We start from the raw sequence: 19,233 nt of genomic DNA, 5'->3' as shown, positions 1-19,233 counted from the left end.
ATGTACCTAGCTCCTGACCTCACCTGGTGACGGCTCATCCTCCTCAGAGTGAAGAGCCTTCAGACAACGCCGCAGCCCTTTGATTGGCCCTCACTGGGAGAGAGCCATCACCTACTGTGGGATGTCTCCTAATAAGGGCCAATCAGAAACCCCAGGGCTTCTTGATAGTGTGCCAGCTCCTCTGAGTGGTCCTTGGGGGGGAGGGCCAAACCCCCGAAAGACCAATCAGAGGGCTATCATATCATGGGAAGCACCATTCACATTTTCCGTGTCATGATGCCATGTGCACTGTAAACATGCGGCAGGAAACTCTGGCCAGCTGGCATCATTTCCCTAGTATCCCGTCTGCAGTACACTCTCCTCTCCAACCAGAGACTGATTAAAGGATTAAATATTTCTCTGCTTCATTAGTCCACACACTCCATAATACATGAATCCAATTACCAGCTTTTCTGCAAATATCGTGATAAATCTTCAGTCCTTTTATCTTGTGGACCAGTGCCCTGAGCAGGGCTTTCATGCCTTGGACAAGCTGCAGAACCTTCACTACATCACACAACTTCAAGAAAGACCGCCCTCCCAACGGGGAGATCATATGGAACAAGCATGGGACCTGTAAGCACTTGTAGGGGGGCATTTCATTTCCCCTGTGTCCAGGCAAATAGCCAGAATTTTTTTTGGTAAGGGGGCAATTTAGCACAGTGGCGAGGATCCCATTTGCACAGAACCACCATGCTAATTCTAAATAATTAAGTCAAGTGGTATATCACATTAAAACCTTTCAGATACGTAGCACGGATTGAGCACTCTGGACAAGTAACAGACAACATAAATTTTCAAACTGTTCCGCTCCGAAGCTTAACAACAATCCTAGAGTTAGGATCATTAGTCCAACCCCCTGTACAATGCAGGAACTCACAACTACCCGCCCACCCACAGGACCCATAGAGGTCATCTAGTCCAACCCCCTGGTCAATGCCAGATCAGCCTAAAGCAGGGGTAGTCAAACTGCGGCCCTCCAGATGTCCATGGACTACAATTCCCAGGATCCCCCTGCCAGCATTCGCTGGCAGGGGGCTCCTGGGAATTGTAGTCCATGGACATCTGGAGGGCCGCAGTTTGACTACCCCTGGCCTAAAGCATCAGTATCTGTCCAGCTGCTGCTTAAAAGAAGGAGTGGCAGCCAGCAGGAGGAAGGAGAGCCCCCTTCCCTTTCAGCAGGAAGAAGTGGAGGGGGAGTAGGAGGCCCCTCCAAGAAACGCTCCATCCTTTCTCTCTCACACTCCTTCTATAAAGAAGTTATTTTCATCACTTTTGGACATTTTTCTTACAATCAAACAAGAGACAAAAGCTGAAATACAGAGAAACAGAACAGCCCGTCTCTGATGATCACCCTTTCCAGATTTCATCCATGACCTTCGACATTTCAGACATGCAATACTTTTGCCTATTCTTCGAAATGGTGACCACAGCGATCTGCCCGCCAATCTGTATTGCTATCTGTTAAGTTAACGGAGCGGAGCTCCCCAGCAAGGGAAAGGCATTGTATCTGAGGAAGTGTGCCTGCACACAAAAGATCATCCCTTCTCTTGGCAGTAGCATGTGCAAAAAGGATCTAGGAGTCTTAGTAGGCCATACATTGAACATGAGTCAGCAGTGCGACTCAGTGGTTAAAAAGGCAAATGGGATTTTGGGCTCTATCAAACGGAGTATCGTGTCCAGATCACGGGAGGTGATGGTACCGCTTTACTCTGCTCTGGCTCGGCATCACTTGGAGTCCTGTGTTCAGTTTGGGGCACCCCAGTTGAAGAGGGATGTTGACAAACTGGAGCGTGTCCAGAGGAGGGCAAAAAAGATGGTGAGGGGTTGGGAGACCAAGATATAGGAGGAAAGGTTGGGGGGGCTTGGCATGTTAGTCCTGGAAAGGAGATGACTGAAAGGGGATCTCAGAGACATCTTCAAGTGTTTAAAAGGCTGCCATGTAGAGCAGTGGTCCCCAACCTTTTTATCACTGGGGACCGATCAACGCTTGACAATTTTACTGAGGCCTGGGGGGGGAGGTAGTCTTTTGCCGAGGGACGTCATTGCCGCCGCCTGAGCCCCTGCTCCGCTTGCCTTCCCACCGGCAGCCCTGACTTCCCGCCGCCCGTTGGGAGGGCGATGCCAGCAACTGTTGTGCAATGCCATACCAAGGGGGAGCCCCAGCCATGGCGGCCGCTGGAGAGCACCAAAGGTGAGCCTGCGGCAGAGTGGCAGGGCAGCCCCAAGGCAACAGCTGGGGAGGAGGACGAGGAGGAGCCGCGGCCCGGTACCAACTCATCCACGGACCGGTACCAGTCCTCGAACCAGGGGTTGGGGACCACTGATATAGAGGATGGAACCGAATTGTTCTCTCTTGCCCCGCAGGAACGGACCAGAACCAATGGGATGAAATTAATTCAAAAAAAATTCCATCTAAACATCTGGAAGAAGTTCCTGACAGTCAGAGCGGTTTCTCAGAAGAACAGACTTCCTCGGGAGATGGTGAATTCTCCATCTTTGGAAATTTTTAAACAGAGGCTGGATAGCCATCTGACGGAGAGGCTGATTCTGTGAAGGTTCAAGGGGGTGGCAGGTTATAGTAGATGAGCGATCGGGATGACAGTGTCCTGCATAGTGCAGGGGGTTGGACTAGATGACCCAGGAGGCCCCTTCCAACTCTATGATTCTATGAATGAAACTTGGTGGGTCCTAAAGGTGCTGCTGGACTCTAATTTTGTTCTGCTGCTATAACCCATATTCATGGCGCAACACAGTTTCAACAGCAGAAGAGGATATCTTTGCACCTGTAGACAAAGAGATGCTGCCATGCCTTGGCACTGCTGAGCAATTCCTTCACCTGCAGATTCACTGCCAGTCCAACTATTTACTGTCTTCTGCTTCCAGCTGCGAGAAATGCAGCTTGACGTAATGAAGGAGAGACTGGGCTACCCATTAATGCAGGCTATTTTTAAGCCCCATTAAACGCCTATTGCAACTCAAGAGGTTGCTCTTTTACACTTACTAGATTTACATGCCACCTTCCTACCAACGCTACCGGTTACTGGCTGGGGGAGCCCGGAACGGCTCCTCTCCATGCCTCCACTCACATCACAAATTTGGTTCCCAATGCCATTACATTCCTATTGTCATTGCTCCATGCAAACTGAACTCCTATTGAACTGACCACATGAGGGACAAACAGTGGTCAGAGAAACGTTCGAAGCTTAAATGTGAAAATAGGAATTTGCGCTTTTTATGGATTTTCCCCTCCTGTGTGCAATTGACTTGGCCAACGGCAACAGAGGGGTTTATTTGTGCACAGATTCACCAGTTTTGCTATCCCTCACACCAGGGGTAGTCAAACTGCGGCCCTCCAGATGTCCATGGACTACAATTCCCAGGAGCCCCTGCCAGCGAATGCTGGCAGGGGCTTGTGGGAATTGTAGTCCATGGACATCTGGAGAGTCGCAGTTTGACTATGCCTGCCATAAACGATAGAATAGGACTCCCATTCCACAGCTGTCAGTGTAAGGCAGGGGTAGTCTTGCCTTGAAAGCCCCTTGCTGGAGTTGCCAGCTGCAGCCTGATGGCACTTTTTACTGCCAAGCCGTTTGAAGCCCTGTAAGGAAGAAAGGGGGCTAATGAACAGAAGAGAAGAGCTTTCTGTATGTTGCAAAATAAGACAACAGAAAGAGACGGAGAGTTGTTTTCATCTCAGGCTACCTGAGGCATATGCAAAACTCCCCATCTAGTAAATAGGTCCAAAAGTGCTCCCCTCCCCCTCGTTTCTATGTTCCCACATTTGGCACTTGGCTGGAATGTCACAGCCTGGCCCCTTTTCCCTTGCTCTGAAGCAGGGCAAGCCAAAGAGAAATCAACAATCTTATCAGCAAGCAGATGACTTTCCCACCTTGGGTATTCAGGGCACTCAAAATGCAATGAAGCCCTGATCTGTTGGTAAATGAGAAGAATATTCAGCAACTTTACAGAATTGTCAGAAACGGGAACCCTGGTTGCAGCCTAGCGTAAGGTGACCAGATTGTCCCACTTTTTGAGGGACATCTGTGGGCACCTGGCAAATTGTACTTCTGTTGAAATAAAAAAATATATTACAATACTATTTTTGCGTTCTATGCGTTCTATGAACGTTTTTGTTGCTCCATATAGACCAATTTTTAATCAAGAACCCCCCTAGTCAATGGTGTCCCGCTTTACCAATGTTAAAATCTGGTCACCTTAGCCTTGCATGCTGTGACAGACAGCATTTAGAACTGATGGAGTTTCAATTAGAACAAGTAACAAGATGTTCCAAGCATTCCGATTGGTCTGCAACAGCTGAGGGAGAAGCTGATGAACTGCAGGCTGAGGGAACTGGGATTTTGACAGATACCTCTATTGAGAGAAGACCGTTCTGCACCTCAGCTGTTGAATGTCTACTCTGAGGACCTTTTAGTCAGAAAATATGTTTTTCACTAAAGAGTCTGAGTTCAGCCTAAGCTGAAAGCAGTTCTACACAAACGGAAGAACTGGGAATAATATTCGGCAAGGGGATTTGGGTAGTGATTTGATATTCCCAGTCAGGCCAAAGGAAAGGGGATATATCTTCAAGGGAAAGAAGAATCCCTGCCCAGTTAAAAAGGGATATTTTCTCCGAGGATTTCCATGGTCTAGTTTGAACGGATACTGCTTTAGATGCCTCAGGATTTAGAGGGAAACAGGTGTTTCAAAGGAAGAGAGACTGGGTACTGACAGAGGGTACCAGCCTTCAGAAAACCAGTGCCTGTTTTGCTCTCCCCTAGCAGAATTCCTGACACTATCTAGACCAGGGGTAGTCAAACTGCGGCCCTCCAGATGTCCATGGACTACAATTCCCAGGAGCCCCCTGCCAGCGAATGCTGGCAGGGGGCTCCTGGGAATTGTAGTCCATGGACATCTGGAGGGCCGCAGTTTGACTACCCCTGATCTAGACAAATGATTGGGGGGGGGGGGAAATGACCGAGGAGAGTGAAGTTTGGGGAGGCACACTGAAGGCAAAACATCAGGGAGACAGAAGTGAACAGCTTCCTACTCTTCCAACCAGCTCTCCCCAACTGCATTGAGTAGGGGCAGTGGCCCTCTCGACCCATCAATCAGATCTCCACGAGATGGCATTTTTCAGAGACATTTGTTGCTTTCCAACCCACCCTGGATCCTATCACTTGCTACACATTCCAAAACAATGCATTTCTGTGTAAACAGTCTTACAGGAGAGTCTTTTAAATGACTCCTTTCACAGTATCATTCTAAACCAGATGTTCTCTGTTGTTGGCCCAGTTCCAAGTAAAGCAGTACAGAATGGGGGTTTCATACAGCATCCCGATAATCAGCCATATCTGAAGTGCTATGGCCATTCAGAACTGTGCTGCTTCCCCCCTTTCCCCAGAACTGCAAAGAGTACTCCAGGTGGGGTCTGGCCAATGCAGTATGCAGCAGGACTGTGACATCTTGCGATTGAGATTGGATAACTTTTTTGACCCAACCCAAGACTACAGTCACCTTCTTTACCACCACATCACACTGGCTGCTCATATTTAGCTTACAGTTCACAAGTACCCCAAGATCACGTTGACACACAGTGCTACCCGGAAATGTATCTCCCCTCCAGCAGGCATGCTTCTTATTTTTGTGACCCAGATGGAGAACTCTGCCCTTCTCTTTATTGAATTGCATCTTCTTGATATAAAATAACACTTGGTTTATGAAGTGACATATAATTGCCACTTGGCCCTTCCCCGCCCCACAAAAAATAGTAGTATAAAAAATATAAAATATAAAAAATATAAATATATATATATATATATATATTTTAAAATATTTATAAACAGTTGCAAGAAAAAAAAAGAACTGTATGAAAATAGCCTTCCCTTCCTCCGAGGATTAATGGGCCTCCAGCCTGTAGCTGCTGAGGGGGTACGAATACGCCCTGCCCAACCCTATCCGGTCCCGCAGGAGTTTAAATAAGACGTAATAGTTGCAGAAGAGGATTTTATTTTTGAATTTGATTATTTATTACGGTCATTGACAAGCATCAGAAGAGGATGCCGAGACTTCTTCGGGAATTGCATCTTGTTCTCATCTGTCCACTTTTCCAGCGTGTCCCGATCTCATTGAAATCTACCCCTGTCTTCGGGCATCTTCTCTGCTCCTCCCAGTCTTGAGTTACCTGCAGACGTAATGAGTAGTCCCTCCACTCCTCATCCAGATCAGTGATAGAAATGTTGAAATTACTGGACCCGGTACTGAGCCCCTATGGCACCCCGATGCTCACCTCCCTCCAATATGATAAAATATCATTGACAACGACTACCTGGGTGCACTTTTCTAACCAGTTCCCTATCTACCTAACCACCCAAAAATCCAGTCTGCAGTCCTCCAGTTTACCCATCAGAACATCATGATGTACAAACAGATAGATTACCTATAATTTAAATTTGGGTTTAAGGTTACTTAGAAGCTCCCTCTTTACAATTTTAGAATTTTGATTGATTGGATGGATTCTCAGGCAGGGAGGCCAGCATCTTTTTGATGTTATTCCATGGCCTCAGCCTGGTGGAACAACTCCATCTTGCAGGCCCTGTGGAACTGTTTTACATCCTGCAGGGCCCTGATCTCATTAGGTAGAGCATTCTACCAGGCCAGGTCTTTGAGGCCAGTTTTACTTCTTTGGGGCCAGGGATACTGATCAGTTGATCTCAATGCTCTCTGAGGGACACAGCAGAAGAGGTGGTCCTGTAGACCAGGGGTAATCAACCTGTGGTCTTCCAGATGTTCATGGACTACAATTCCCATGAGCTCCTGCCAGCAAACGCTGGCAGGGCTCATGGGAATTGTAGTCCATGAACATCTGGAGGACCACCGGTTGACTACCCCTATTGTAGACACAAGGGTTCCAAGACTGTTTAGAGTTTTGAAAGTACGACTCCAAACCTTGAACCTGATCCAGGCTCCAATCTGGAATCACTGCAACTGAGAAAGCACAAGATGTAGTATGTGCTCTCAACTGAGTTGAGGTAAAGGCCCGAGCTGCTGCACTCTGAACCAGTTGGAATCTCCAGAGCAACTCCAAGCACAGCCCTGCATAGAGCAAATTACAGTAGCCAAGCCTACTGGTGACTAGGATCACATCACAGTGGCTAGGTTGGGTGCCGACAAGTAAGATGCAATTTGCCATGCCCGGCAAAGATGGTAAAATGCCTGGTGGACAACATTTATCTGGACCTCTCTATATAAGGCATCATCCAGGATCACACCCAAGCTCTTGATGGCAGTCAGAGATGCCAACTATACCCCATCAAGAGCCGGGAGCCGCACTACTTAGCTGGATTTAACTTCAGCCAATTCTACTTGAGCCAGTTTATCATGGTCTCCAGATACCTGGTCAAAGGATTTGGGGGTGTGGATGGATAGTTGACTATCAACAGAAATAGCTGGGTGTAATCAGTTTACTGAGGACAACTCAGTCCCAAATGCCGGATCACTTGGGAAAAGGGGTACATGTAGATATTAAGTATCACCTAAAGGTAAAGGTATCCCCTGTGCAAGCACCGGGTCATGTCTGACCCTCGGGGTGACGCCCTCTAGTGTTTTCATGGCAGACTCAATACGGGGTGGTTTGCCAGTGCCTTCCCCAGTCATTACTGTTTACCCCCCCCCCCCAGCAAGCTGGGTACTCATTTTACCGACCTCGGAAGGATGGAAGGCTGAGTCAACCTACAGCCAGCTGCTGGGATCGAACTCCCAGCCACTGGGTACTGCCCCCAGCACCACCCTCTATCTCTGACCTTGGAGAAAAGACTGCTGTATCTTAAATCCCAACGTTGGCCAGACATTGGGCTAGCAGCCCATGGTCAACAGTGTCGACTGCTGCTGTCAAGTCTAGCAAGAACAGCACTAACCCACTAACCTTCTGAAGGTTGTCTCTAAGGGTGACCAGAGCCATCTCTACCCCATGGCCATGGCGGAAACTGGACTGGACTAAGAGCTGATGTGGGCTAACCATGGCCTTCTTTAATCTCTCCAAGAAGTTCCTGAAGCTAGGGGTAGATTAATAATCTCCCAGAGCAGGGACCCAATCTCTTCACCAGCCTTGAGGGACACGGGTCAAGGGGGAATACATTTCTGGGAGAATACCAGGCCCCACCTGAAGGCTGGCAAATCTACCTTCAAGAAAACATAATGGGCCACTAGCCAGTATATAAGATTATAGCTCTGGGTGGTCTGTGTGAGCTTCCCACCAACAATTCCATCCCTCCCACCCCTGTAATGTCAGAGGCCTTTGACTGAGCTAGGAAACTAGTCAGCCTTCCTCGAGTGAAGGCCTCTTGGTTTTATTTCCCACTGAAGAAGCCAAGGCTTCAGAGCTGTCATATGGAAATCGTTCCTGACCGGAAAAGGCCATTGGAATCAAGCACTACTTTAAAGACAAGACAACTGCATTTATTTAGATGTTGACACCAATCTTCTCTCCAGAGGGGACCAATTTTCTCTTCACCACTCTGACCCTTCTGAGTCGGCCCAACGTCTGTCACAGGTCCTCTGGAGCAGTGGTCCCCAACCTTATTATCACCGGGGACCACTCAACGCTTGACAATTTTACTGAGGCCCGGTGGGGGGGGGGGGTAGTTTACTCCTCTACTCTCAACCACTGCCCTAACGCTCTCTGATCGCTATGGTAATGTTTAAACATCCCTTCAAAATAAGATACAAACACACCACAACAATGAACATACGGAACATTTTATTTTCATGGAAATTTTAACTCATGACAATGACAAATCAATGGGAACCCTGAGCTTGTTTCTCTGCAACGAGATAGTCCCATCTGGGAGTGATGGGAGACAAGGACACCCAAAGTGTGTTGTAAAGGGCCGGGGGGGGGGGAGGCGTCCTTCGGGGCCCACCTCCAATTAGTCGACGGCCACATGTGGTCCGTGGCCCACAGGTTGGGGATCGCTACTCTGGAGAGCCTCCAGGTCAGAGCTGTGGTTCATACCCAAGTCTCTCTTATCCCTGTGCAACTACTTTAACTATTATACTACCCTGACTGTCAAGGACATAAGAGAAACAGTATATAAATAAAATAATTAAGACTATATAATTATGTCCCTGTTGTATACTATCAGCACTTGCTAGAAAAAAATTCAAGCACCTTGTCTTTATGGACCTTACCCCAAGGTAACGCTTGGTCCAAAACAAATAAACAATTGTGTCCAAAGATAAAGCATCTCTACACTTGTTAAATCACCACACACACACACACACACCCCGCCATGCACCAGGCATTTTTACAGTTTCATGATGCACTTGTCAACAATCTTACCTGGACTATTAAAACTTCCCAATCATACCTGCTTTCCCCAATCAAAAAAGGAAACTGAATCCAGAAGGTACAAGCGAACTACACCTGTTAAGAGTCAAGCCATGCATTGGTGCTTTTGAAAGAGCTGGGCTCCCCAAAGGAGTGGGAAGAAATGGCTGCTTTGAAAAAAAAGCAAAATATACAAGAGAGGCCAGAAGGGTTTGGGACACCACTGCACAGGAAGATGCGATTTCCCCAGTTCTGCTGCTCCAGGTACACCCCATGTGCAGCAGCAAACAGGCTAATAACTCCCCTTCCAGCACAGTTTTCGGGATCCCAAATCCCTTTTGGCTCTCTTTTAAAAATCAAAGCCATTCTCTACAGTTGCTGCAGGGAGCCTGAGTCGGGCCCAGCACTTTAAACACAGTTTGGCCCTTACACTGCCTAAAAAAACCAGCCACCACTTAGACTGCTAGCAGGCAACCATTGTCCAAGGCTGCCTGGCACCTTCCAATGCCCCTTTGAGCTTCACTGGATTTGCCAAGACTGCTGGTCTGTCCAACAAAGACTGGCACTGTTTGATAGAAGAGAGCTGCTCCAGCCAATCTGTGCTTTGCTCTCTAGTGCAAAGGAAGGCAGACAACTCCGGAATTGTCCCACATAATTAACTGTGGCCTATTTATCCAGTCTGGTTTGATCAACTAAATGAACAGCGAAACAAGAGAAAAGCTGCAGAGCCTCCAGACTGTCTCCATCAGCCGGCACTTAAGGTGAAGTACAAGGGAAAGGCCCACCAGCCAGAAAGGGTTGCTTACCCTCCAGGCTCTGGTTCACCCTGCCACACAGCAATAGCATTACACAACAGCCCACAGGGACCCCACAAAATAAAATGTTGAGATCTTTCCTAGTAGCAATATAAAAGCCCTATTGCCCCTAATCCTTCTGAAGAGAAACGCAGCACAGGATACTTCCTTCTGCAAAACAGGCTCTGAGAAATAAGAGGAGGTGCAACAAATCCATGTTGCAAAACCCACATCTGAGGCAGTCAACGAAATGTTATTTCCAAACAACGTGTTTGCCCAGCAAGACTGACAGACCACAAACTGGCCCAGTGTGTGTCACAGCCTCTCTGGCAGCCTGCCTGCAGACAAGCCCGGCGGCCGGGGGCGGTGTGTCTCCAGTGCCCCCACGCTCCACCCGGCCACTGGCGGCAAAGAGCGCCCGGCTGCCGCAGCAACGGCGAGCTGGCCTGAGGCGGCGCCTGCGAGAACACCCAACACACACCTGCGGGAGCACCCAGCAATACCCAGAGGACACCTGAACACCCAGCACACACTCCTGCGAGGACGAGCCGCTGGCACCCGCGACCACCAACATAATATGTGATCATTATCTCATTCTCATGAAAAAATTTCTTGTAGCAAAGACCCCAAATCTATTGATACAATGATATAATCCAGAGGTCCCCAACCTTTTTACCACCAAGGACCGGTCAACGCTTGACAATTTTACTGAGGCCCGGGGGGGGGGGGTAGTCTTTTGCCGAGGGATATCGCCGCCTGAGGCCCTGCTGTGCTTGCTTTCCCGCTGGTGCCTCTGACTTCCCGCCGCCCACTGGGGCGTGCTGCCAGCAGCAGCTGCACAGTGCCAAGCCGAGGGGGAGCCCCAGCCATGGCAGCCGCTGGAGAGCACCAAAGGTGAGCCGGCGGCAGAGTGGCAGGGCAGCCCCGAGGCAACAGCCGGGGAGGAGGACAAGGAGGAGCCGTGGCCCGGTACCGACTGATCTACGGACCGATCCCAGTCTCCGGACCGGGTGTTGGGGACCACTGATATAATCTATTACAATTTTTAAAGGCAAATGATCGCTATCATAAAAGGATGCTACCTTGAATGATCTTATGCTTATCAAGCTGCTGTCGGCTTCTAGTTAACGTTATATTAGACCCCAAATCGCCCATTAACAAATCAAAATTCTAAAGGACAGAACTGGCAGAGCCGATCCAGCAATTCCCTTCTTTCAACAGATATTTGTGTCATAGAGCTGCTCAAAGAAAGTCACAATGCAAAATATGTGGGCATCCATTTCTGCTCCTACAGTCCTCAAGTGCTGCCAGGTCCCCCTGACCATCAGTGGGGGAGAGGGCTGCCAGATGTTGGCTCGGAAACTCCTGGAAATTTGAGGGTGGACTCTGGGAAAGACAGGGGCCTCAGCCATGGAGCCCACCCTCCAAAGCAGCCCTTTCCTCCAGGGGAACTGATCTCTGTAGTTTGGAGATGAGCTACAATTCCAGGGGATCCCCAGGCCCCACCTGCAGGCTGGCATCCCTAGTCCAAGAAAACAGCTTCATCCAAAGCATGAGCTTCATGCCTGAACTGAAAATTGCCAAAAATGCACCTCATTCAAGAGAAGAATAAGCCCAAAACATGCAGTGCTACTCAGCCGATCCTCCTGAACTACAATTTTCAACACCCATACTGGCATTGTCATCTTGATGGGTGGGGACAAATCAAGTACTCTTTGCCTCAATCTACTCATCCAACTGTGTACACAAACCAAGGGCTTACCAGCCACTCCTGAAAATCCATACAACAAAAGCCCATGCCAGAGATGCAGTCGGACTGGAACATCTAAGTATCTGCACCCCCACCCATTCACTACTGAAATGCAATCTCAATAGATGCATAGTCACCATTCAAGATAGCTCACATCTATAAGACATGGTGATGCCTAGTGGTTAGAAAATAGGAAGCGGCAGGGGGACACCCATTTCGGAGCCATCTCTCTACTTGTTGGGTGACCTTGAGCCAACCATACACCATCAGCCTCTAGCCTACCTCACAGGACTGTTGCGAGGATAAAGTGAAGAAAGGGAGAATATTATAAGCTAACTGGGGAAGAAAAACAAGGAATTTCTGAGCATTTTTAGAAGGCCAACCTAAAAGTACAACTGTATGGGAACGCAGTGATTTGTTGCCGCTAATTGTAAATTATTGGTCATTCCCGGCCCCAGGGAGGTGGGTCCTGGCCCCAACCTGGTGGAATGAGCTCCCAGAGGAGCTGTGGGCCCTGCGGGAACTTTTGGCGTTCTGCAGGGCCTGCAAAACGGACAACCCTGCCCCCCCACCTCCAGTTGGGGGTCACCACAACATGAGGAACTGTATCAAAGGGTCGTGGCATTAGGAAGGTTGAGAACCACTGGTCTAGATCCTTTTTGCACATACTACTGTCAAGACTGGTCTCCCCCATCCCACAATTATGCATTTGATTTTGCCTACTATCTAAATGCAGAACTTTACATTTTTCACTACTGAAAGTCATTTTACTCATTTTAGCCCAGTTTTCCAGCCTGTCAAGGTCATCCTGTATCCTGATTCAGCCTTTTGGTGTGTTTGCTACCCCTCCCAGTTTAGTATCATCTGCAACTTTAATAAGCACCTCCTCTATTCCTTCATCCATATAATTTATGAATATATTGAACAACACAGGCCCCAGGACAGATCCCTGGGGCACTCCACTTGTCACTCAAAAAGATGGTGAACCCTTTGGGGGCAATCTGCGATTTCACCTGATGCTGCACCCTGGCATGGATATTCAGAGTAGGGTTGTGTGCGGCGGCACCCGATTCGGCCGTTCCTGGAACGGCCGATTCAGACGCCACCGCACAAAACCCTAATTCAGAGGTTTAGTGCTAGTAACCACTGATAAGACTTAACCTCCATGAATATTTCTAATCCCCCTTTAAAGCTGTTTATTCATCTGCCCATCACTGCATACTCAGGCACTTCAATCACTATCTGCTTAAAGACATATTTCCTTTTGTTCATCCTGAATTTACTGCCCATCAGCTTCATTGGGTGCGCTCAAGTCCTAGTTTATTTTGGAAAAGTAAGAAAAAGTTCCTTGTTTGCCCTAGCTGCCCCATGCATAATTTCAGACACATCTCTCCCGTTCCCCCGCCCCCTCAGACTCTGCAACTGAGAAATCCCTGACTTTCCCCCCAGACCCAAGCAAAGCCTGATTCACCACCTCTTCTGTACTGCTCCCCATCTGAGATTGGAGATCTCATGCTCCGGATTCTGGTACAGCCCCCGCAGACAGGGATGGAAATTGCAGGGGAGACAGCATTGGGGGGGGGGGGGAGTACTGTGTTCAGTTTTAGGTATCACAATTGAAGAAGGATGTAGACCAACTACAGCCCTCCAGATGTCCATGAACTACAATTCCCATGAGCCCTTGCCAGCAAGAATATGGCTTCTGGTGCAGCATCTAAGCCAATGGGCTTGGCCTTATTAAAGTCCCTTCCATGGGACCTGACCCTGGGCTTGGAAGAAAAGGGCCTCCAATGGGAAATTACGGAGAATGTAGAGCTGGAATAGCCCGTCCATCTGTGTGTTCCCCCCCCCCACCACCACCACCTCCTCCCCAGCGTCCCAGGAGTGTAACTCTAAAAAACAGTTCTCCGTGGGTAGCCCCCACCCGCCCCCACTTCTGCAGGGAGCTTCATTTTCTCAGCTGCTGTGCAGAGACAATTGGCAGGCGTGTGTGTGTGGGGGGGGGGGGGGAGGTTGATTAAGTTTTCTTCCAGTTGCTCGTAGTCAAGGCCTTGCCCGGGGCAACCATTCTGTACTGAAGCCACCTCCATGTTGTTACAGAAATAAAGCAGCTGCAATTCGGCAGCCAAGGCCTGGGTGTTCTTAAAGTGACAGGACTCTTTTAATGACCCATCTTTCTTTCCAGTCAGTGGCACTAAGAAAGGTGAGCTGCCCTAATCTTAAATTAGAATGAGTCAATTAAATCTGGCAGAAAAATGGCTTAGACAACCCCAAAGCTTTGAGGTTTCTAAGCCAGGAAAGTTTCTGCTGTAATAAAACACTGCTAGTTTCCTACAATACCAGAAAACACAGGTTTATTTTTGCTGCGATTTACTAACTTTGCCACCCTTCTGGAATGGCTACGTACTGTCAGGCTTTCGTTTTGCTAGCAATCTCTTGAATATTCAGCGTGAATTTTTCCAAGTAATTCATGTTCAAAAATTACCTGGGGACTGCTAACTCCAAAACAATATCTGTTCAAAAAAGTTAAGTAATGACCTGGGTTCAAATCTGCCCCCTCCACATGCATAAGTCAAATCATTTCTGCACACACAAATGGGAGGAGACCCTAAGGGCCAGTTGCCACTGTATGCAAGTCCACCATATACAAGCAGCACATACATCAAATGCTCTGGGTCCTACCAAATATGTTCACAAATAAAAAGTATCACTAATTCAGCCAGGATTCTGTGACCATGAGATTCCCTCTTATATTCCCTCAATTCCACTTACTGGCTGTACTTGACCAACTCCCAGGGGATTTCCACTGCCCACACAAAACATGCAGCACTAAATCGCTGCTTTAACCATGCAAAGAGTTGGGAGGAAAAATGAATGAACGTATTCAGACTAGACGCCATTCCCTTGCTAAATCACAAGTGCCTGCAATGAAAATGGATTTGTAGAGAATGATTTATTTATTCTAATATGAAACACTTGAACAGTGACATCTTAAGGGTGTAACTCTGTTTGGGATTGAACTGTAAATCTAGCTCTATGCCCCCAGTTCAAAACTAAGCCAAAACTGTATTTTATATGCCACTAAAAGTTGTAGGTACAAATGCATCACAGTCCACAGAGTTTTATTGTCTGGCTCAACCACAGTCCTTTCTGAACAAAGCCCTGTTATCTAACATTTCAGCCATTCTAAATAATAAAATCTAAATAACAGATGTTGTATGCTGCCACAGGGCATTACCTACAATACCTGGAAAGCCCTTTGGGGAAAATGCTTAAATGCTTCATTGTTCCCCATATGTGTGGGGAGAGATGCTCCCTTTCAGGTGAACTAACACCTGTGGACTCCAGTCTAGGTTTGTGTTGGGAGAGGAATGGGAAGGCGAGTATAAGCCGCTTTGAGCCTCCTTCGGGTAGGGAAAAGCGGCATATAAGAACCAACTCTTCTTCTTCTTGCTTAAAACCACTCTGGGGGAACTAAGTTCTAAGACTGACATTTTCACAGCATATCTAGCTTTGAGGACTAGGAACCTAAAAGGCTGAGCAGCAGAATATCTATTAAATATTAATATTCAGATTCAGAGTTTATTGGCATGATATTAAAATGCAAATATATATTTCAACACATGTGTGTATAATAAAACTTTAAAACAACAACATCTATCACACACTTTGGCACAAATCCAAAACCTTCTAACACATGGATAAGTGACAAGAAACAGATAACCAAACACGTTTTAACCCCCCTTGGGGTCTTCTTCGGTGATCAAAAATTTAAATGCACTCTCTGGTGTGATGTAATAATGGGGACTATAAGGGGGTAAACAAGATGAATGGAGAGGCTCCCACACTAATGAAAAGTATCCAAATATATCTCCTGGGGGCCCCCAGTTTAGAATATGTGGAGGCACATTCCGTGAGACACATGAGAATACACTTGGGCTCAGAGCGGACTTCCACTTTGAAGAAAATGGGTTGGGGAGCATAGCTGTGTCCACGCCCACTCAGGGCTCCTCCCCTTCCCACCCCCCCATCACTGGCCATTTTGGGAGGGGGAAGTGGGTCAACATGACCATGTATGGTCATCTCACCCAATAGATGTTTAACAGATTTTGAATATATATATATATATATTTAATAAAAATTAATTAACTCCCAAGCCATTCAGGAAACCTTTCCAGAACGGTTTAGGACAGCCAAACGGTAACGGTTAGAGAAGCCAACCCCAAAGAAATTAAGCCAAAGTCCAGGGATTCAGGCCGGGTTCTAGCTTCAGTATCATCATCATCATCACCACTTATAATACATGAAACATTAATGCAGTTCAGCATGATTTAAGCTTGCAGTATCCCGTCTACTGGGCCTATTGGAGGGGGGGGGGCAGATTCCAGGTATATTGGCACACATGCCTAGCCATTCCAGGACAGCATGCTAGTAGAAAAGGTCCCCGAGAGGCACAGAATGAGGCCAGGTCAGGTGATGGGGGAGCAGCCTCCCCACCCCACCCCACCCCCCACCCCCCACTGGCTGCTAGACAGCTCCCCTACCTGGTGGAACGAGCTCCCAGAAGAGCCGCGGGCCCTGTGGGAGCTTCCGAGCTTCCGCAGGGCCTGCAAGACGGAGCTCTTCCGCCAAGTCTATAGTTGAGGCTGGCGCACTAAGGGTGATCTGGACCCCTGTCCTGGACCATCCTACTGGTGACTGGAGATCTTTCTCCCGTGTCCACCCCCCAGAGGCGCTATTTTAAGGGGGGGTTAGTTGTTTTTAAGCCGCCATATGACATTATATATATTACATCCTGGATTATATAGGAGATTTTAGACTGTATATTTTAGGGGAAATTTTATCCGGGGTTTTTACTTGTAACTCACCATGAGCCTTGTGGGAGTGGCAGGCTAAAAATCGAATAAACAAATGGGTAGCCATGTGTGGATTCCTCCTTCCCAGCACATCTGTGCTTCAGCCCCAAGAGCACACGGACCGCATGGAGGAGGCAAGAGCTGGAGCCTCAGAAGCACAGAGACCACCCTTGGCCCATGGAGGGAACCCAGTTGCCTCAGAGTCAAATTACAAGATGACTTATTTACGCCATTTATAGCCCCACCCATGCCCCCCACAGGAGACAAAATGTGGCTGACATCACACTCCCCTCCTCCACATTATCCTCGTAACAACAACCCTGTGAGATAGGCTAGGCTGGGAGGGGGACTGGCCCAGAGCTTCTCTCCCACAACAGATAGGAAATTTGAACCTGGGGCTCCCAGATCCCAATTACCCAGCCTTGGATAGCCAGCCCACTGAGACCTCCTTAAAAGAGCAGATCAGAGGAGGGGATGACTCACCCCAAAGCAGCTCTTTGCCTCTGGTGAGGCTTGGCAGAGGATGGCTCTGCCCTACCCTCTGCCCTCCAATTCCCACCTTAAGCTGCCAAGATATAACAATGAGGGGTGTTGGTGGGTGGGGTTTAGAGACTTAAAAAAAAGCATCAACACCACCAAGCCATGTTCCAGTGCTGGGGCTGAATGCACCTCCTTGAAACACACAGACCCACAACAGACATCCCGTTGAGGCAGGTGGGGCAGAGAGAGTTTAGAGAGAGTTGGTCTCACACAGCAGTCCCTATCAGGACTGTGACTAGCCCAAGGTCACCCAGACGGCTGCATGTAGCAGAGCAGTGGGGAATCCAACCCAGCTGGCTAGATCAGAAGTCGTGGCTCTTAACCACACCACCACAACACCGCACTGGAGCAAAAGTTTGGTTTTGCCTGCAGGGGATGTGGTTTCACAGCCGCACCATGAACGCAAAAAAAAAAAAAAAATCACACGCAAAAAAATCACTCTCTCTCTTGCTCCGGAGGGACCAGAACCAATGGGATGAAATTAATTCAGTAGAAATCTGACAGAGAGGCTGAATCTGTGAAGGCTGAAGGGGGTGGCAGGTGACAGTGGATGAGCGATTGGGATGTGAGTGTCCTGCATAGTGCAGGGGGTTGGACTAGATGACCCCTGAGGTCCCTTCCAGCTCTATGATTCTACGAGGGCTCCCCCTAGGACCTGTCTGCGGGCAGGGCGCCTGAGGGCACATTTCCAAGAGAGTTCTCGGGGAGCTGCCGGAGGGCCCAGCGGCACGCAGCCTGCTGTCGAAGGAAAGCTGCCATCCCGGAGGGTGGCCCGACGGCGCCTTCCGGAGCGCCTAAGTTTTGCCCGAGGCGAAATTCGGGCCCGGGAAGGAGAGGTTCCGGCCGGCCGGCCGGCCGCCCAGGCCAGTCCCCGAAGCGCCTCCAGGCGGCTCCCCTGCCCGGCAGGACGGGCTTGCGGCGGGAAGGCGGGCGAGGGACGGGACGGGGCGGGACGGGCGGCCGCTCGCGTTCCCCTTCTCGGCTGGGCGCGCCCGAGGGCGGCCGGGAGGGGCGAGGCGGCAGGCAGGCAGGCATTCAGGCCGGCTCTCCCCGCGCGGACTCACCCGGACCAGGTTGCTGACGGCGGCTTGCACGGTGGCCACGGGGCCGGTGAGGTCCGGGATGGCCTTGCCGTCCACCTCGCCCTCCTCGTGCATGATGACCAGGTGCGAGATCTGCTGCGCCACCGGCTCCAGGATGCTCTCGATCGTGCGCGTGTGGAAGACCGGCATGGTGGCGGCGGGGGAGGCGCGGAGAGCGGAGAAGAGCTAGCAAAACCCGCCGGCGCCGGGACTCGAACGCGCCGCCTGCCCGGATCGACCCGACGCCCCTCCCGCGGCCAGCCCGAGCGGCCGAGCCCCGGCCCGCCCCCGGCCCTTATAGCGCCCGCAGCCGCTGCCCCGCCAATCGGGAAGTGCCAGCCTTCGCTCTCATTGGCTGAGCGCCCTGCCTGTCCGCATTCCAACGCCTCGGCCCCTTTCCAGCTCCCCCTCCTCCCCCCCCCCCGCCTTCCCTCTTCCCGGCCCGGAGGGAGGTCGGTTTTCCCAACCCTGCGGTGACGTCAGACATTCTGGTGTCCATATAAGGAGATCAGGCAAGCCGGAGCCTTCGGACGGGCGGAGGGAGGGGGGGAGGATTCCTTAGCGGGGGGAGGCGGGCCACGAGAGGACACCCCCCCTGCCGAAATCTAGGGACCCGATCCCCGCATGCATGTCAGCATGCATGAATGCACGAATAAATGCATGAATGCACCGCGGGCTCTTCCTCCCGCCTTCCCGGGGCGCGGAATGAGGGAGGAGCAGATTGTCCGCCGCCTCCGGCTGCTGCCCTCTCCGTCACGGTTCTCCTTCCTGGGAGGAGGACAGAAGGTTAGCCCGGCCTCTTCCCCTCCTCCTCCTTCTTAGCGGGACAACAGCCCCACAAGGT

General features: G+C 49.7%; 1 protein-coding gene across 4 annotated transcripts in view; it reads right to left on the bottom strand.

Moving 5' to 3' along the window:
• The window catches only part of VCL (vinculin), a 78,566-nt gene extending 59,891 nt beyond the window's left edge, over positions 1-18,675 (bottom strand). For 3 of the 4 annotated variants that reach the window (XM_077345980.1, XM_077345982.1, XM_077345981.1), the window contains exon 1: positions 18,372-18,675. In XM_077345980.1, coding sequence (XP_077202095.1) covers positions 18,372-18,539 — 168 coding nt within the window. In that variant the 5' untranslated portion in view covers positions 18,540-18,675. The remainder of the gene's footprint in view (positions 1-18,371) is intronic. The other variant, XM_077345983.1, reaches the window with a different exon arrangement.
• Positions 18,676-19,233: the final 558 nt, after the last annotated feature.

The sequence above is a fragment of the Paroedura picta genome, chromosome 7 (assembly GCF_049243985.1).
Source record: "Paroedura picta isolate Pp20150507F chromosome 7, Ppicta_v3.0, whole genome shotgun sequence".
Classification (NCBI taxonomy): domain Eukaryota; kingdom Metazoa; phylum Chordata; class Lepidosauria; order Squamata; family Gekkonidae; genus Paroedura; species Paroedura picta.
This window is presented reverse-complemented; position numbering and strand designations above follow the sequence as displayed.